General features: G+C 46.4%; 1 protein-coding gene across 1 annotated transcript in view; it reads right to left on the bottom strand.

The window, feature by feature from the left end:
• The window catches only part of LCT (lactase), a gene marked incomplete at both ends in the record, with an annotated part of 62,605 nt that overhangs the window by 24,970 nt on the left and 16,858 nt on the right, over window positions 1–20,777 (bottom strand). Inside the window, 5 exons of the mRNA XM_080690341.1 lie at window positions 1,137–2,693; window positions 5,343–5,985; window positions 9,780–10,506; window positions 11,327–11,405; window positions 17,308–17,410. Coding sequence (XP_080546467.1) covers window positions 1,137–2,693; window positions 5,343–5,985; window positions 9,780–10,506; window positions 11,327–11,405; window positions 17,308–17,410 — 3,109 coding nt within the window. The remainder of the gene's footprint in view (window positions 1–1,136; window positions 2,694–5,342; window positions 5,986–9,779; window positions 10,507–11,326; window positions 11,406–17,307; window positions 17,411–20,777) is intronic.

Genomic DNA, 20,777 nt, shown 5'->3' with positions numbered 1-20,777 from the left:
AGGGGCTGACTGATTTCAATCACAAAGACCTGTGATTTCACAGGCCTTACTTTTGTCTTGTTCAGGGTTGGCGATTTACATGTGTATCTCACTATTGTATTTTGGGTGTTTGCACTTTTCTACTAGGGAATCACAGGGAAATATAAAAAATCTTGTGTCTAGAATAAAGTGGTCGATTGCACAAGAGGCATTGATCCATGTCAGATTCTTTCCCGGAGAGGAATCTCCACATTTAGCGCCGTGAATAGGAACTTAAAGGAGTTTATTTCATAAAAGGGAAAGAATCGCTGCAGATAAGTGGCTGCAGAACTACCATCTAAGCCTTTGTCCACCTTTCTGAGCTAATTCGGTCGAGAACGGACTCAGCGGCCATCCCGATTGAGCCAGTCTGTCGCATGCTACTACATTCGCCTGCGAAATCAAATTATTTTGTTAAGGTCTTGGGATCAAGGCCTCGACCTACTTTAGAAGTTTAGCACAGAAGCAAGTGTGAATTTAAAGATTTGGAGCTGGATGTGGTGGTGCATACTTGTAATCCCAGTACTTGGGAGGCTGAGACAGGAGGATCTGAGGACAGAGTCAGATACTTAGTGAGGCCCTCTGCAACTCGGTGAGACCCTGTTTAAAAAAAAAAAAAAATAGGACTGGGGATGTAGCTCAGAGGTAGAATGCCCCTGGGTTCCATCCCCAGTACTGCAAAAATAAAAGTCAGTCTCTGTCTCTCTTAGCGTACTAGGGATTGAACCCAGTGGCATTTTGAGTTGCAACCCTAGCTCTTTTTATAACATATATATATATATATATATATATATATATATATATATATATATAATTTTGTACTGGGAATGGAACCCAGGGGCATTCTACCTCTGAGCTATACCCCCGGCCCTATTTTTTTATTCTTTATTTTGAAACAGAGTCTCACTGAGTTGCAAAGGGCCTCACTAAGTTGCTGACTCTGCCCGAGAAACACAATTCTCCGATCCTCTGGCCTCAGCCTCCTAAATGCTGGGACTACAAGTGTGCACCACCTCGCCAGGCTAAGACTGCCTTTTAAGGCGCCCTGCCAAGCCACTTTAAGCACGTGGCGAGGGAAGGCTGGCAGATTCTGTAAGATGAACGGAACCCTCACCTACCTTTCAAAGCTTCACTGATGTAGGTTTTGTGGTAAAATATCCTTTCGGTATCTTCCAGGGTCGGGTTTGAGAGCCCCGCCCCGTTCTCGGTGATATAGATGGGGACGTCCCCGTACTCTTCCTTGACCCAGTTCAGCAGCCTCCGCAGCCCCCAGGGCACCGCCCCGCTCACGGCGGTGGGCACGGCCGACGGGTCCTCCTCCTCGGCGGCCTCCAGGTCATGCAGGTAGGAGGGCGGGTTGAGGCGGGGCGTCCGGTGCTGCACCACCTTGGAGGAGTAGGTGTTGAGGCAGAAGACGTCGGCCGAGCCGCGCACCAGGCGCTTCTCGTCCTCGGAGAAGCGGGGCAGGCGCGACTCGGCCAGGCGCTGCAGCTCGCTGCGGTTCCCCACCGCCCACTTGAGGGCGTCAGGGTAGTCCCCGTTCCTGAAGATGGGGTGGGCGAACCAGCCCAGCGAGAACTGCAGCGAGCGGTCGGCGGCCGCCACGTCCCGGGCCAGCTCGGGGGCCGCGGGCTCGGCCCAGTGCGCCGTGAGGCCCAGCGAGACGACGCCGCCCTGCGCCGCCGCGTACCTCTCGCGGTAGGTGCGGTAGGCCCGGGCGTGCGCCAGGAGCATGGTGTGCGCCGCGCGGTACGGCCCCCGGCCCAGGTCCTGCAGGTTCGGGGGCAGCGTGCCCGAGCCGTAGCCCAGCATCGCCAGCGAGGACGGCTCGTTCATCGTGATCCAGAACTTGACCCTGTCCCCGAAGGTCCGGAAGCAGAAGTCGGCGTAGCTGTCGAACAGCTCGACCATGTCGGGGCTCTCCCAGCCGCCCTGCGCCTGCAGCGCCTGCGGCAGGTCCCAGTGGTGCAGCGTCACCAGCGGCGCGACGCCGCGCACGCGCAGCCCGTCGAGCAGCCGGCCGTAGTAGGCCACGCCCGCGGCCGACACCGAGCTGTTGCGCCCGGTCGGGAAGATGCGCGGCCAGGACAGCGAGAAGCGGTAGGCCTTCACGCCCAGCTCCCGCAGCATGTCCAGGTCGGCGTCCAGCTTGTGGTAGCTGTCGCACGCCACGTCCCCGGTGGCGTTGCCCGGCACCGTGCTCGCCGGGCCGTGCGTGAAGGCGTCCCAGACGCTGGGGCCCTTGCCGTCGGCGTCCCAGCCGCCCTCGATCTGGTAGGCGGCGGAGGACACGCCCCACAGGAAGCCGTCGGCGAACGTGCCGTGGAAGAACAGGTCCCTCTCGAAGCTGGGCTGCCGCGAGAACCGCTCCCAAACCGCCTTGGCCCTGGAGGGCACCTCGGACGGGAAGTCGAGGGCGCGGGCGCGGGCGCGGGCGGGGAGGCCCGCCGCTGTGGCTGGCGGCCGGCTTTCGGCCAGCTCGGCGAGGAAGCCATTCTTTTCAATGACGCCGGTGTAAAAGATGGCCGAGGTCCTGGGGACCCTGGGCCGGCTGCCGTCCTCGAAGTCGACGCGGTACAACCCAAATCTCTGGCTGTAACCCGAGGGGCCTTCGAAGCCGTCCAGGAGGGAACGCACGATGTAGGAGCGAACGTCCACCGCGTCCTGCAGGACAGCTGGGAGGAAAACAAAACCCAGGGTTGTTATTTATTTATTTTTGGTACTGGGACCGAAGCCAGGGGCATTCCACCTCTGAGATACACCCCCAGCCTGCCTGCCCCCCTCTCTCCTCCCACCCTACGTCCCTCTCTCTCTTTCTTCCGTCTCTCTCTCTCTTTCTTTCTTTCTTTCTTTCTGTGGTACTGGGAGTGGAACCCAGAGGCTTTCTACCTCCGGGCTATACTCCCAGACCTTTTTTATATTTTTATTTGGAAACAGGGTCTCACTAAGTTGCTGAGAGCCTCACTAAGTAGCTGAGGCTGGCTTCGAACCTGTGCAATCCTCCTGTCTCATCCTCCCAAGCGCGGGGATTACAAGCGTGCGCCACCACGCCCAGCTTTTTTTCTTTCTTTCTTTGCTTCTTTCTTTCATTTTTTTCATGGTACTGGAGATTTAACTCAAGGGTATTCTACCTCCGAACTACACGCCAAGCCTAATTTTATTTTTTATTTTGAAACAGGGTCTTGCTAAGTTGCAGAGTCTGTCTCAGACCTGCTGTCTTCCTTCTCAGCCTCCCAAGTATTAGTGAGCCGCCACACCTAGCACCTTTTTTTTTTTTTTTTTTTTTTTTGAGGTACTGCAGATGGAACCCAGGGGCATTCTACCTTGGGCTACACGCCCAGCCCTACTTTTTATTATTTATTTTGAAACAGGGTCTCACTAAGTTGTGGAGGGCCTCACTGAGCAGCTGAGGCTGGCCCCAAACCTGCGATCCTCCTGTGTCAGCCTCCCATGTACTAAGATTACAAACGTGGGCCGCCACACCTGGCTCTAGCCCTATTTTTAATTTTGAAAGAGGGTCTCACTAAGTTGTAAAGGGCCTCACTAAGCAGCTGAGGCTGGACACAAATGTTTGATCCTCTTATCTCAGCCTCCCAAGTACTGGGATTAAAAGTGTGCACCACCACACCTGGCTTTATTATTTTAAATTTTGAAACAGAGCCTCACTAAGTTGCTAGGGCTTTGATAAATTGCTGAGGCTGACTGCAAACCTGTTGTACTAGTATTGGGAAGACATTTTAAAATGTTTTAATGTACCAGTATTGGGAAAGATTTCCAATTTTGAAAATATATCGTTGATACTAAAGAAAGCCAGGACTGGTAGGGAGAAGGGACTTATAATTTACATTTCTAACGAGAAGGAATGGAATCAGGAGCCAGGGAAGAGGTTTCTTTACATTTCTAAGGAAGAGGGATGGGAGGAAATCCCAGATCCTGGAGAAACAATTTAACACATCTTGAGAGGGGAACAAAAGGTGAAGGCCTGTATTTGGAGACCAGGCCACCCCAAATCCGGCTGGAGATAGCAGAAAACTGGGCTAGAGATAGGGCAGCATATCTACAGATCAAAGGACCTGCCGCAAACTTGATCAGGATAAAAACACTCAGTAAACCGGAGTTCTTCAGTATTTTCATTCGAATTGCCCCCTTGTACCCCTCTCCGGCACAGGGCTGTGACTTATCTCCTGTATTTCTATCTTTTTAATAAACTTCTTTAAATCTTCAGCAACTGTCCAAGCTATGCATATTTATTCTTAGCTTAGGACAAGATCCCGTTTTTTTGTTTTTTTTTTTTCTTCTGTTTTTGGTCATTTTGGGTTTTGTTGTGGGTTGAGGGAAAGTGTGTCCAGGACCCTAGCAGGGGTCCCCAGGAACAGTTTCCCCACACCCATACTTTCCCAATCTGTAACACCTGTGATCCTTCTGTCTCGGCCTCTTGAATACTGAGATACAGGCATGCACCACTGCACCTTGGGTTGTTTTTAAATAAAATAATTTTTAATGAAAAATTGTATCTGCTATGGATGTTACTTTAAATATTTTTTCCACCGGGAATTGTGGCTCACCCTTGAAATCCCAGTATTTGGGAGGCTGAGACAGGAGGATTGCAGGTTTGAAGCCAGCCTTAGCTTAGTGAGGCCCTCCACAACTTGTTTCAAAATAGAGAATTAAAAAAAAATAGAGCTGGGGTATAGCGTGGAGGTAGAATGCCCTAGGTTCAATCTCCTGTAACCCCCCCCCACACACACACACACAAATTTCCTTTGATGTGAATGTTTTGGAAGTGACTTTGTTTACTCTCCAAATTCAACTTTTTTTTTTTTTTTTTTTTGCACTCCTTAGAATGAATGAAAAGAAAATCCACAAAACCTCCCCAGTACATTACCTACTTCTATGGCATACATCTCAACCCAAAGGAAGACCCCCTAGTTTAAAATAAATAATAAGCCAGGCAGACGTGGGAGGCTGAGACAGGATGGCAGGTTCAAAGCCAGCCTAGGTAACCTAGTGAGACCCTATATCAGATTAAAAAATAATTAAAAGGATGAAAGCTGGAGTTGTAGCTCAGAAATAGATTGATAGATTGCCCTTGGCTTTAATCCCCAGCAAAACACACACACACACACACACACACACACTGCATAAAAAAAAAAGGCTGGGTGTAGATTAGAGTACAGTGTTTCTGGGCTCAATCCCCAGTACCAAAAAAAAAAAAACCCCTGAGCTTCATTTCCTGGGAGACTGCCTTGGCCCCACTAAATAGAACTCTGGAGACATGGAGACATGCCTGCTATCTTCCAGTGGCTGGCATACCCCGTACTTACCCTTGAGCACCTCATTGATGTACCGCTTCAGGTGGTCCACTCTCCAGGAGTCATCGAGATCTTCACTCTCCCCTATGGGCAAGCCATTGCCAGCCAGGTATATGGGAACTTTTCCTCTTGTGTATTCCATCGACACAAACTGCAACAGCCTCCGTATACCCCAGGGCACCACACGAATCCAAGGAGATGAGGTTTGGGGCCATTCAGGGTCCACGTGTTGGGAGAAGCCCCCAATGTTATTGTAAGTGGGGATGCAGGAGTCCTGTTGGGCCGTGCTGATGAGGTGGGAGGTGTAATGAGACAGACCCAGAAAGTCAGCAGAGCCTTTTAGGAGCTGCTTCTCTGCCTCTGTGAACTTGGGGAGCTGGGCCACAGGGCTGGGGCACTGTTTGTTTATCTGTTCAATCTGGGCCTTCAGGGTGGCAGGGTAGTCTCCATCCACAAAGATGGGGTGTGCAAACCAACCCAGCATGAAATGCAAGAAGCGCTCAGAAGCTGCGAGGTCTTCTGCTCTCTCTGGAGACAGGGGCTCTGCCCAGTCTGAGTTTAGCACGATACCCACACGCCCCTGCTGCTGTGGCCGATGGTGACTGTTGTAGTGGTGCCATGCTCTAGCGTGAGCCTTGAGGACCAAGTGAGCCACCTGGTGAGGAAGAAGGAGGAAGCACACTGCTCACTACCAGCAACTCAGCAGCACTTTGTCAACAGCAGCACAGTCCAACAATACCAACACCAAGGAGTTAGCACCCAAGTCAACACCACCAGCAAGTCAACAAAGACCACACAAAGTCAATACGGTGCAAACATTAATCTCAATAGTCTTCAACATCAACACCTAGGTCAATAATGTCAACAAGACTCAAGATTGATTCTAACAATGTCAACAAGTCAGTAATAACATCAGAGAAGTTGATGCTAATATCAACAAGTCAACAACAATGTTGGATGTTACAGGGCATGGTGGTACATGGCCTATAATTCTAGTACTTGAGAGGCTGAAACACGAGGATTGCAGGTTCTAGGACAGTGTCAGCAAATAGTGATATTCTTAACCTATCAAGACCCTGTTTCAAAAAAAAAAAAACTAAAATAGGACTGGAAATATAGCTCAGATATAGAATGCCCCTAGGCTTAATCCTCAGTGCTAAAAAAAAAAGAGTGCTAAGCTGGGTGTGGTGGTACACATGGTGGTACACACCTGTAATCCTAGTATTTGGGAGACTGAGACCAGAGGATTACGGGTTTGAGGCCAACCTCAGCAATTTGGCAAGGCTCTCAGAAACGTAGTAAGACTATTTAAAAATAAAATAAGCCAGACATGGTGGCACAGTCCTGTAATTCCAGTACTTGGGAGGCTGAGAACAGGAGGATTGCAGGTTTGAGGATAGCCTCAGCAAGTAGTGAGACCCTGTTTCAAAATAAAAATTAAAAGCTGGGCATGGTGACCCACGCTTGTAATTCCAGCATTCAGAAGGCTGAGACAAGAGGATTGCAGTTTACAGTCTCAGCTACTTATTGAGGCCCTTTGAAACTCAGTGAGACCTGTTTCAAAATAAAGAATAAAAAATAGGCCTGAGAATGTAGCTCAGAGGTAGAATGCCCCTGGGTTTCATCCCCAGTAACGCAAAATAAATAAATAATAAAAGATAGGGGTGGGAACAGTTTGAAGGTAGGATCTCCTGGGTTCAGTCCCCAATACTACTAAATAAATAAACTAATAAATAAAAATCGGGTTGAGTGTGTATCTTGGAGGTAGAATGCCTATGGGTTAAATCCCCAGTATTCTTTGCCCCTCCTCACCAAATAATAATATTGAGTGTTAACATCAATAGGTTAATAAAGTCAACAAGTTAACAACTTAATATCATCAACAACTCAATACCACCAGCATCAACAACCACATTAACATAAAGACTAACATGTACTGGGCACCCACTGCTAGATGAATCCTCTCAAGTGGTCCTTACAACAGCCTCATGTGGCAAGCACAGTCATTATCACCTTACACATGAGGACAATGAGATCCACAGAGGTGTGAGAGTAGAAACCCAGGCACAATTCTGCCTCCCTCTGTACTCAATTGCTTGTTAAACAATTAGTCCAGGGCAAAGGGGTATTACCTTGGTTAATGCACAAGGGAGGTAGCTATTATCTCCTCCAAAAGGTTATAACATGTTCAGGACATGGCCCATAATCTCTCCTTCACACCTTGCACAGGGCATTGGAAACAGTCATATATCAGAACAGAACCAAAGTATGAATGGGAAGGCCAGACTAACATGTTTATCCTGAATGTTGCCAGAGGAAACTGGTAGGTTTTCTGGGAAATCCCAAAAGAAAGGGGAAATGATAGAGAAGACCCACATTAAACCATTTAACATTTAGTCCCAAGCAAGGCATGGTGACATACACCTAAAATCCCAGTACTTGGGAGGCTGAGACAGGAGGATCATGGGTTTGTGGCCAGCCTTAGCTACTTAGTGAGGCCCTCAGCAACTTAGTGATACCCTATTTCCAAATAAAAGATAAAATATGACTAGGCATGTAGCTTGGAGGTAGAATGTCCCTGGGTTCAATCCCTAGTATCATAAGAAAAGACAAAAAGAAAAATTTGATTCTAGCACATCTATGTCCTTGTTGAAGGGGTATCCCGATTGCCCCTGGAATGTCCAGCCCTTTCTCTGCCTTCCCACTTCTCAATACACTGAGGTGCAGATCCTGGGACTCAACCCAAGCCAAGACCCAGCACTGGATTCAGTGGGCACCCAGAGCCCTGGAGACAGACATTGGGGGTGCCGGAACAGAGTCAGTCCTCCGTTCCCACTGGATTTGAACCTGTGCGATCCTCCTGTCTCCGCCTCCCAAGTGTGGGGATTACAAGCGTGCACCACCACGCCCGGCCTATTTTTTTTTTTTAAACAAGGTTTCATTAAGTTGTGGAAGGATTCACTACTTGTTGAGGCTAGCCAGGAACCTGAGATCCTCCTGTCTCGGCCTCCCAAGTACTGGAATTACAAGCGTGCGCCACCACACCCAACTTGGATTTTCAGTTTCCTGAACTCATAAATTACCTCTTTGCTAACCACCAAGAGGATGTGACATGAGGAACCACGTGTGTGTGTGTGTGTGTGTGTGTGTGTGTGTGTGTGTTCCATCCCCACACCTGCCAAAAAAATAAATAAATAAAAATAAAATAAAATGCTGGAGATAGAACCTAGGGCCTTGCACATGCTAGGCAAAGCTCTACCCACACTGTACCCCAGCCTGGAAACTTGCTTTTGGTGTCAAGAAGACAGGCTCTAATCCTGGCTTCCAACTGGCAACCCAACAGTGATACTGTCATGACCACGTTATTCCTCATCTGTCAATGCTCTTCTGGGATGTAATGATTATTCCTAAAGTGCTATTATAATGTCTGGACAGAAGAAGATGATTAACCATTTATGGTCCCTTTCCTCCCTCTGAGCTCCTTTAAAGAACAAAAAGTAAAGACTTCCTGGTGTGAAGCAGATGAAATGACTTCCTCCTAGCCCTAAGTGTTTTCTCCTGCACTTAGTGGAGGATGTACCAGTATTGGGAATGGCCTAGGAAGATTTGAGAAAGCTATGATGATTATATTTCAAAAATCTGTGAAAGGACTTGGTTTCTGCCTAAAAGCAGGCAACTATTCCAATGTAAATTGACTTAGATAAAAGTAATTAACAAGTCTATAGGAGAGGGGAGCTAGGGTTTCCTCTTTCTAAAAGATCTACACAATCTAGTTAGATTGGTAGTTTGAGCCGGGCATGGTGGCGCATGCTTGTAATCCCAGCGCTTGGGAGGTTGAGACAGGAGGATTGAACAGGTTCAAAGTCAGCCTCAGCTACTTAGTGAGGCTCTCAATAACTCAGTGAGACCCTGTTTCCAAATAAAATATAAAATAGGTCTGGGAGTATAGCCCAGAGGTAGAAAGCCCCTGGGTTCCACCCCCAGTACCACAAAAAAAAAAAAAAAAATTAGCTAGGATGGTAGGAGGGAAAAGGAGACCCCTTGCCACACCTTGCTGGGGGAGAAACCTTACAGGGACATTTACTACCTCAGAATTATGTGAACAAGATGGAGGTCATGGGTATAAAAAGTCCGGTCCATGTGCTGTATCTTTGGTGGGGCATTCATTTGAACCACCTCCCCATGCCATTCTGGCATGGTGTTCTAACTATCTTCTGTATTTCTATCTTTTTAATAAACTTCTTTAAATCTTCAGCAAGAGTCCGGGCTGATGTGTATTTACCATTAGCTCAGGACAAGAACCCGCGGTTTTTCTGTTTTTTGGGTTTTGTTGTGGTTTGAGGGAAATTGTGTCCGGGACCATAACAGGGGTCCCCGGGAACAGTTTCCCCAAAACCATAGCATTCCCACACCATAACAGAGGATGGGGGAGGTGGGGATGGGAAGTACCTTAAAGGAAGCTCCTCCTGGGTCGGAGATGCCCGGTGGGTGCTGCCCAGTGCCGTAGCCTGCGTAGCTCATCACCCACGGTTCGTGGAAGGTCACCCACAGCTTCACACGGTCCCCAAAAGTGGAGAAGCAGAAGGCAGCGTATTCCAGGAAGGCATCCACCACACTCTCGTTCTGCCACCCACCCTGATCCTGCAAGGCCTGAGGCAGGTCCCAGTGGAAGAGGGTCACCATGGGCTGGACCTGCGAGTCCAGCAGGCTATCAATCAGCTTGTTGTAGTAGGCAACACCTGGGAGGCTGGGGCGGCCCCCATGCCCGGTGGGGAAGATCCGGGACCAGGAGATGGAGAACTTGTACACCTGAGCCCGGAGGCCACGGAGCAGAGCGACATCAGAGGCCACCTTGTGGTAACTGTCACTGGCCACCTCTGGGCTCGCTTGGCCACTGGTGGCATTCAGGTGTCCGTACTGGTCCCAGATGCTCGGCCCTCGCCCACCCTCAGCCCACCCCCCTTCCACGTTAAAGGCTCCGGTGGAGACGCCCCAGAGGAAGCCCTCTGGGAAAGTGCCCTGCAGGAAGACATCCCTTTCCACCCTTGACTGCTCAGCGAAGGCTGCCTGGACCCTCCGGTAGGCCGAGCCTAGGGACGAGAGCCTGGCCGCTGTCTCCTGGCCCTGCTGCTGGAGACTCTGAAGAGCCACGCTGTCAGTCAGAGAACAAGACATGCTGCGGGATTGAAGTGACATAAAGGGACATTGTTAATGACTCTGAGTGACAAATGCCCCCTACCAATGAATAGGGGTAAGCAACTTAATTAATGAAGATTCTAGAAACTCTGAGTCACAAGCCAAGTTCACAAAGTCACGGGTAGGGTAGGAAGACATTGTCAGATGGGAAACTTGTTATTATAACTCTTTCTAGATGAGTAATTACTGCTTTTGCAGGAGAATTGTTTCAATGCTACTGTTCTCTATACTGTATTCTTCTTATTAATTTTTTTTTGTGGTACTGGGGATGGAACCCAGGGACATTCTACTTCTGAGCTGCATCCCCAGCCCTATTTTTTTATTCTTTATTTTGAAACAGGGTCTCACTGAGTTGCAGAGGCCCTCGCTAAGTAGCTGATCTGCGAACCGCGATCCTCCTGTCTCAGCCTCCCAAATGCTGGGATTACAAGCATGTGCCACCACGCCTGGCTATATTATTTTTATAATATCTATCTATCTATCTATCTATCTATCTATCTATCTATCTATCTTTCAGTACTAGGAATTAGGAATTGAACCCAGGGGAATTCTACCTCTGAGCCATCCCCAACACTACTTTATTTTTTAGTTTGAAACAGGGTTTCACCAGGTTGCTGAAAATCTTGTTAAGTTGTAGAGGCTGTCCTTGAACCCATGATCCTTTTGACCATAATAAACCTGTTGCCGCAAGAGCCAATGATGACAGTCCCCAAGAGGTCCCATACAAAAGAATAGCACAAGGCTGGCCATGAACCTGCGATCCTCTTGTCTCAGCCTCTTAACAGAAAATCTAGCATTACCTTTCCTTGGAACTTGATGAGCAGGTCAGGAATGCATTCATATCAAACCCAATAGTGAGCACTTGATCCTTATTGATGGCTGGAATAGAAGAAAATTAACGCTGTGGAATGAATATGTGCACCTGAAACCAGAGCCTCCTTCACTCATAAAACATGCCCAGGCTCCCAGCCATGGCTTCGAGCCCCCTGGAAAACACAGGCCAAGGAGCTAAGGAGACCAGACACTTCAGACCTGTGTATGACTTGGAGTGCTGGTTCTCCTACCTCGAGGAGACGCCAAGTCACCTGTAGCCACGCTAAGACATATCGCCCGGCTACCCCAGAGCCTGCAAGCCAGCGGGCCTGGGCGGGTCCTCGAGGTACATTTCTAAGTTATAGGTGATGCTGATCCTGATGCTGTTGGTCCAAGCATTGCTCTGTGTGTGTGTGTGTGTGTGTGTGTGTGTGTGTGTGTGTGTGTGTGTTGCTGGGGACTGAATCCAGAGGCATTCTACCTGTGACTTACACTCCAGCCCTTTTTATTTATTTATTTATTTATTTATTTATTTATTTATTTTGTGGTACTGGGAATGGAACCCAGGGGCTTTCTATCTGGGCTATACTTCCAGGACTAATATATATGTGTATATGTATATATATGTATATGTGTGTAAGTGTGTGTATACATATATATATATAGATATTATATAGATTAATATAGATTATATATTGTATATAGATTTTTTTTTTGCAGTACTGGGAATGGAACCCAGGAACATTTACCTCTGAGCTACACCTCCAGGCCTATTTTTTATTCTTTCTTTCTTTCTTTCTTTCTTTCTTTCTTTCTTTTTATTTTTATTTTTATTTTTTTAATTGGTGCACTGTATTCATACATCATAGTGGGATACATACTTTTGTAGACATACATGCACACATTGCCCAGTCAGCCCCCACCCGATCCCCACCCCATTCTCTCCCCATCCCTCCCTCCCATGCTTGGCTTAGTGATTGACATCTAGTATTATAGCAATTTATCAAAAATTAAAAATGATAATCTCACATAACAGTTTCATTTGTCTGATACCAAGCTTTTGATGACCTAAAGATAACATTTCAATATTTCTTTTTGCTTTCTTACCAGAGAATATTTTTTTTCTATTTTTTAGGTGAAACTATCATATATTTACATATTTATTTTTCAGAAAAAAAAACTATCCTAATATGGAATATGGACTCTAGGTATCCACAACGATCTTGAAAAAGAACAAAGCTAGAAGATGTATATTTTCTGATTTCAAGCCATATAAAGCTACAATAATTGAAACAGTGTCGTAATATTCTAAAGGCAGATATATAAACCATTGGAGTTAAATAAAAGCCTAGAGCTAAATTCTTCCCTATATTGTCAAGTTATTTTTGACAAGGTTTCCACGAACATTTGGTGGTGGGAATAATAATCTTTTAACTAAATATTATTGAAAAATAATAATTACATGGAAAAGAATAAAATTGGACCCTTACCTAATCCCATATACAAATATTAACTCAAAATAGATAAAAGACCTAAATATAAATTTTAAGACTATAAACTTTTAGGAGAAAATCTGGGTTATAAAACCTCACAACATTGAAATTGGCAGTGATTTCTTGGTTAGGATTTCAATGGCACAGGCAACAGAAGAGTATACAAACTCCCTAAAAAAATAAAAAACATATTGTATATCCAAAGACAATGTAAACAGAGTTAAAAGTTACTAATAGAATGGGATAAAATATTTCCAAATGCTATATCTGAAGGTATATTAATATTCCAACTAGAAATCCTAAAAATTAACAAACAATAAAGGCAAACAATACCCTTTAGAGATAGGTAAAAGACTAACATAAATAATGAATCTCCACAGATAACCAATCTTAGTTGTCTGTTGGATGGAAAATCTTGTTTCTCTAGTTCTGATGTGTGTTATCTATTTCTTCTTTGTAGTTAATCTCTTTAAGTATTTTCTCTAGTGCTGGTTTTGAAGACATAAATTCCTTCAGTTTCTGTTTGTCATGGAAGCTTCTTATTTCTCCATCTAATTTGATAGAAAGTTTTGCTGGGTAGGAAATTTTTGGCTGGAAGTTGTTTTCTTTCAAAATTGGGAATATGTTACTCCAAGTCCTTCTGGCTCTCATAACTTGGTTTGGGAAGTCTGGAGTGATTCTAATTGGTTTGCCTCTGAATGTCACTTGGCCCTTTGCTTTTGTTGCCTTTAAGATTCTCTGCTTGGCTTCCACATTGGTCATTTTGACAATTATGTGGCGTGGGGATCCTCTTCTCCAATCCTGTCTAAAGGGAGTTCTATAAGTTTCCTGGACCTGCGTATCGACCTCTTGCTCTATGTCTGGAAAATTTTCTGCTATTACTTCCTTGAAGAGATTGTTGATCCCTTTGGTTTCACTTTCTTTTCCCTCCTCTATTCCAATTATTCTTACGTTAGCTCTCTTAAAATGGGCCCATATTTCTTCAATATCAGATTCCTGCTGTCGGATATTTTTTTCTAGATTAGAAACTATGCGTTCATTTTTGGAATGATTATTTTCTAAGAGCGAGATTCTGTTCTCCATGTGTTCTAATCGGTTGTTTGTGCTTTGAATTGAGGCCTTTACTTCATTAATTGCATCCTTTATCTCTTTTTGGCTCTCTCTGAGTTCTTTTCGAAGCACCTCTATTATTTCTACAGTTATTTTCCTGATTTGATCTTCTAGAAATCTCTGATTTTCAGTTTTATCGGGTTCTGATGTTGTGGGGTTTTGAGCATTCATTGCTCCAGTATTATTCCTCTTTCCCATGATTTCGGATGTTTGTGCCTTCTCTGGGTTCTTCCCTTGGGTCACTATGACTTCACTTAAGGTGCTCTGGATCTCGAGTCTGTAGTATCTCAGACCCCACTACTCCTTTACTGGGTTGTATCACAGAGTCTCCGACCCAGAGAGTCGATAAAGGCTGCTTTAGACTGTGGGGGGTGCCAGGTTGCACGTTCTCCTATGGTGTGATATCACTGCCATATTGACTCCCGCTGGGTCAAGTCCCAGTGAGTACAGTACTGGGATTTCTCCTCTGGAGCCCGCAATTTGACTCACTGTTCTTGAGTACGCAGATGTAGCTGTACTGGATTCGGTGAATTCTCTGCTGCTGCCGCCGGTGGCAATATGGCGCCGCTGCTACACCCTCGGCTGTGGGGCTGGCGTTTTTTTTTCTTGGTTTTGATTTCCACTCTGAATCCCTGCAGCGTGTGCTGAGCTCAGCCACTGCGAGCTTTAGATGCTTCCTGCGCCGAGAAATCCCGCCTGGCTGTTCCGCAGCGGCTCCCCTCGGCTTGTTGTGGCCATCCCGTGAACTCGCCGGTGCCGCCGGCAGTATGGCTGCTGCCGCGTCCTCGGGCGTGAAGCCGCTTCCTCGGGCGTGAGGATCTCCTCTGTGGCTCTGTTCTCAGTCTGCTTTCTCTCTGGAGCCTGGTGATTTTTTTTGTTTTCCTGGTGATGTTGTTTTCTGGCTTGAAAGGCGCTGATTTTGTAGTAATGGAGATTTGTTGTTAGCGGGGCTCTTAAGCCCCGCTTTTCTCGGTCGCCATCTTCCCGGAAGTCTCTTTCTTTCTTTCTTTCTTTCTTTCTTTCTTTCTTTTTTTTTTTTTTTTTTTTTTTTTTGGTACTGGAGGTGGAAACCCAGAGGGTTTCTAACTCCAGACTATACTCCTAGACCTATTTTGTATTTTATTTGGAAATAGGGTCTCACTAAGTTGCTGAGAGCCTCAGTAAGTAGCTGAGGCTGGCTTTGAACCTGTGAGATCGTCCTGTCTCGACCTCCCAAGTGCAGGGATTACAAGCATGTGCCACCACGCCCGGCTTTATTCTTTATTATGAAATAGGGTTTCACTGAGTTGCAAAGGGCCTCACTAAATACCTGAGGCTGTCTGAGAACTGTGATCCTCCTGTCTCAGCCTCCCAAATGCTGGTATTACAAGCATGCTTCACCATGCCCAGCTTCCTACTTTCTATTTTATTTGGAAACAGAGTCTCTCTAAGTTGCAGAGGGCCTCACTAAGTAGCTGAATCTGGCTTGAAACCTGCATGATCCTCCTCTCTCAGCCTCCCAAGTACTGGGATTAAAAGCTTGTGTCACCATACCCAGTTTATTTATTTATTTTTTTAAACAGAGTCTTGAGGCTGAGCATGGTGGCTCATGCTTGTAACCCTAGCATTTGGGAAGCTGGGACAGGAGGATCCAGGTTCTGGGACAGCCTCAGCTACTTAATGAGGCCCTTTGCAACTAAGTGAGACCTCCTTTCAAAAATAAAGAATAATAAAGAAAGCCGGGCGTGGTGGCGCACGCTTGTAATCCCAGCATTCGAGAGGCTGAGACCAGAGGATCGCGGTTTGTGGACAGTGTCAGCTACTTAGTGAGGCCCTCCGCAACTCAGTGAGACCCGGTTTCAAAATAAAAGATAAAAAATAGGCCAAGGGGTGTAACTCGAAGGTCGAATGCCCCTGGGTTCCATCCCCAGACCCGCAAAAATAAATAAAGAAAGAAAGAATAAAAAGCCGGGCATGGTGGAACATGCTTGTAATCCCAGTATTTGGGAGGCTGAGAAAGGAAGATTGCAGTTCATGGACAGCCTCAGCTATTTAGTGAGGACCTTTGCAACTCAGTGAGACTCTGTTTAAAAATAAAGAATAAAAAATAGGGCTGGAGTGTAGCTCAGAGATAGAATGTCCCTGGGTTCCATCCTCAGTACCAAGAAAAAAATAAAAAAAAAAATAGGGCTGGGGGTGTTGCTCGGAGATAGAATGCCCCTGGGTTCCATCCCCAGTACTGCAGTAAATGAAGAAAGAAAGAAGAAAGAAAGAAGAAAGAAGGAAAGAAAGAAAGAAAGAAAGAAAGAAAGAAAGAAAGAAAGAAAGATAGGGCTGGGGTGTTGCTCAGAGGTAGAATGCCCCTGGGTTCTCAGTACCAGAAAAAATGAACAAGCCGGGTGTGGTGACGCACGTTTGTAATCCCAGCATTTGGGAGGCTGAGACTGGAGGATCGTGGTTCGCAGACAGCCTCAGCCTCTTAGTGAGGCCCTCTGCAACTTAGTGAGACCCTGTTTCAAAATAAAAAATAAAAAATTGGGCATAGGGTGTAGCTTGGAGGTCAAATGCCTTTGGGTTCCATTCCCAAATCCGAAAACAAAACAAAACAAAAAAAAACAGATTCTTGGTAGGTTGGTGAGAGTCTCACTATATTCCTGAGGCTGTCCTTAAACCTATGGTCCTTCTGTCTTAGCTTCCCAAATACTGGGATTACAGGTGTATACCACCACATCCCAGTTTAGAGGTGGCATTAAAGGTGGCACTCATGGCCAGCCATAGTGGTGCATGCTTGTAATCCCAGTGCTTAAAAGGCTGAGATAGGAGGCTCGCATTGAGGCTCGCCTCAGCAACTTGTGAGGCTCTCTGCAACTTAGGGAAAGCCTCTTTCAAATAAAGGAGATTATATATATATATATATATATATATATATATATATATATATATATATATATATATATATATATGGCTGGAGATATACCTTGGAGGTAGAATGCCCTTGGGTTAATCCCCAGTGCCACAAATTAAAAAATTTTTTTTTATTTTGGTGGTACTGGGGGTAGAACCCAGAGGCTATATTCCCAGACCTATTTTATACTTTATTTGGAAACAGGGTCTCACTAAGTTACTGAAAGCCTCACTAAGTAGCTTAGGCTGGCTTCAAACCTGTGCGATCCTCCTGTCTCAGCCTCCCAAGCACGGGGATTACAAATGTATGCCACCACGCCTGGCCACAAATACAATTTTTTAAAAATAAAAATAAAAAAGGACTAGGGGTGTAGCTTGGAAGTAGAATGCCCCTGGGTTCATTCCTCAGTCCCTCAAACACACACACACACACACACACACACACACACACACACACCCCACTTCCATGAGGGGCCACTCACCTTGGAGAAGGTTGAAAAGCAGCCCGTCAGAGCTCTTCCTGGAGGAGGAGCAGTCCTGGAGTTTTAGGTTAAAGATGAAAACTTTCATTTTTGGCTCAATGGTCTGCAAAGGATAAAGAAAGACCAGCAGTAAGTTGAAGTGCCTAGGAAATCTTTTTTTTTTTTTTTTTTTTTTTTTTTGCGGGTCTGGGGATGGAACCCAGGGGCATTTGACCTTCAAGCTACACCCCCTGCCCTATTCTTTATTTTGAAACAGGGTCTAAGTTGCAGAGGGCCTCACTAAGTAGCTGAGGCTGTCTACGAACCGCAATCCTCCAGTCTCAGCCTCCCAAATGCTGGGATTACAAGCGTGCGCCACCACACCCCGCTGGAAATCTCTTTTGATAACAGGCTCAAGATGAGAAGCCCAAACAGTGGCTTTGGGGATGCCCTCTGTCATCTCAGTTAACTCCTGTAGCAGACTCTGGACTCTGAAGGAAAAGGTGCTATACTCTTCAGTAGCACAGGCCACACCACCCAGAGTGACACCTGCACCTGTCCATCTCTGCCATAGGGGGCGCTCTGCAGTCAGAGCGTGTCAGCGTGAGGAGCAAGGCCATCTGTTCACACCAGGAGCCCGTGCTACTCATGAACCCACATCAAGATGCCACCCTGTTTATAGATGTCTGGGGTTGACTTAGAACAATACAGATCGAGCTGGGCATGGTAGAGCATGCTTATAATCCCAGGCTGAGACATGAAGATTGCAGGTTTGCGGCCAGCCTCAGCTACCTAGGCTCTCTGCAATTTAGTGAGTCCTTGTTTCGAAATGAAGCATAAAATAGTTTTGGGAGTATAGCTTGGAGGTAGAATGCTCCTGGGTTCAATCCCCAGTACCACACATACAAAAAAAGGGGAGACAGTGTGGATTGGGAGGAACAGGGCTGCAGGTCTGCAGGAGGCGATGGCGCTGGGGAGGGCAGCACACAGGCGCACAGGCGCCCTGCACTGCTCTTACTTTTGGCTGTGTTTAAAATTTTTCCATGCTAAACTGAAAGAGCTGTCATTGCTAGCCCTGGAGCAAGCAGGGTGACTGTCTCCCCATTCTTTTCTCCTGCACTTCCACATCGAGAGAAATACCTCCAGGCTGAAGTGTTGATGGACTTGACTTTACCATTTTTAGGGAGGCTGGGGTTTGGTCATTTCCCCCAAAACAAGTTTTTCCTCCTCTGAGCAGCTAAAAACTACCAAGAGATTGTCAATAGCTACTTCTTAAAAAAGAAGCCAGAGGGTCGGGCATGGTGGTGCATGCTTCTAATCCCAGTTCTTAGGAGGTTGAGACAGGAGGATTGCAGGTTCAATCTAGTGAGACTCTGTTTCCAAATAAGAAAAGAATAAGGCTGAAAGTGTAGCTCTGAGGTAGAATGTACCTGAGTTCAATCCTGAGTACTGCAAAGAAAGAGAAAGAAGAAAGAAAGAAGGAAAGAAAGAAAGAAAGAAAGAAAGAAAGAAAGAGGAAGAGGGAGGAGGAAGCTGCTGCCACTTCAAGGAGTCCAGCATGGTGGTGCACACCTCTGGGTCCCAGTACTTGGAAGGCTGAGATAGGAAAATCCCAGGTTCAAGGACAGACTCAGAAACTTAGTGAGATCCTGTTTCACACTAAAAAATTTAATAGAGCTGTGAGTATAGCTCAGAGGTAGAATGTACCTAGATTCAATTCCCAGTAAAACACACACACACACACACACACACACACACACACACACACACACACGTATGCACACACACACACACGCACGCGCGCGCGCATGCCAGAAGAATCCAGCATGGTGGTACATGCTTATAGTCCCAGTAGTAGTTAGGAGGCTGAGACAGGAAAGAAAAAGGGGGTGGGAAATAAATGTTTTGACATTAAAAGGGAAGCACCGTAAACTACATCCAGCTGTACAAATTGTGCCCATGCTTCCCGTGGCTGCCTTAGCCACCTGCTGTATCTGTACAACCCAGGTGGTGTTAAAACATCAGCCCAAGCCAGGCATGGTGGTGCACACTTGTAATCCCAGGATTTGGGAGGCTGATGCAGGAGGATCACAGGTTCAAGGCCAGCCTCAGCTACTTAGTGAGGCCCTCTGCAACTTAGTGAGACCCTGCTTCAAAACAAAGGATAAAAAAAAAATACGGGTGCAGCTCAGAAGTAGAATGCCCCTGGGTTCAGTCCTCAGTTACACACACACACACACACACACACACACACACACACACACACACACAAAACATCAACTCTGTCTGAACCTGTCAGCTCATCTGGCAAGCTGTGGTCTAATTTCCCCAATGAAGACAAAAGACAGATTTTGTTGTCAGAGTCAGAAGCAGACCTCAAAGACCACCATGCTGTTTAAGACCCAGAAATCTGGTCTGCACGTGCAGAAATGCAGGCTCTGGGTGGTGAGCTAGCTGAGGTTCAGGTGAGAAGATGCTTAGAAAAACAAGATGCTTAGAGCCGGGGAATGGTGGCACACACTTGTAATCCCAGCATTCTGGAGGCTGAGACAGGAGGATCACGGTTCACGGACAGCCTCAGCTACTTAGTGAGACCCTGTTTCAAAATAAAGAATATAAAAATAATAGGGCAGCCGGGCGTGGTGGCACACGATTGTAATCTGCGCGCTTGGGAGGTGGAGACAAGAGGATCGCGCAGGTTCAAAGCCAGCCGTGCTGGCTTAAGAGACCCTATTTCCAAATTTAAAAGTATATAAATAGGTCTGGGAGTGTAGCCCGGAGGTAGAAGGGCTTCCAGGAACCCCAGTTCTACCAAAATAATTAATAATAATAATAATAATAATAATAAGGCAGAGGATGTAGCTCCGAGGTCGAATGCACCTGGGTTCTATCCCCAGACCTGCAAATAAATAAATAAAAATAAAGAATAAAAAGAAAAACAGATGCTTAGAAAGCCAGTTCAATCCCCAGTACTGGGAAAAAATGCAATCTTCAACTGGGTGTGGTAGCCCACACCTATAATTCTAGTACATGGCACATGCTTGTAATCCCAGTACTTGGTAGGCTGAGACAAGAGGATCACAGGTTCAAAGCCAATCTTGGCAATTTAGAGAGGCTGTTGGCAACCTAGTGAGACCCTGTTTCCAAATAAGAAATAAAATTGGGCTGAGGATATAGCTTGGAGATAGAATGTCCCTGGGTTCAATCCCTAGTACCATAAAAACAAACAAAAATGTAGTCTTCATTATAACATTCCCAACCTCTTGGATTGGAATTTTGCTTTGGAGAGGTGCTGTCTGTCGTGTCTTAGAGTGAGAAAGCCCTGGTCAAATCCCACTTCCACAGTCACTGGCAGAGTCTGACCGTGGCCATGTGCATTAGGTAGATGTACACTGCTGTGCGACTGCTTGGGCTTGGCTATAGTTTGTGCTCTCTCAAAGGTTCTTGTAGAGACTTGGTCCCCTAGGTGCTGGCATTGGAAGGTGTGGAAC

Source organism: Muscardinus avellanarius (genome assembly GCF_963383645.1).
Source record: "Muscardinus avellanarius genome assembly, chromosome: 2".
Lineage (NCBI taxonomy): Eukaryota > Metazoa > Chordata > Mammalia > Rodentia > Gliridae > Muscardinus > Muscardinus avellanarius.
Note: the sequence above shows the minus strand (reverse complement) of the source record. Positions and strands in the feature narration are given on the sequence as shown.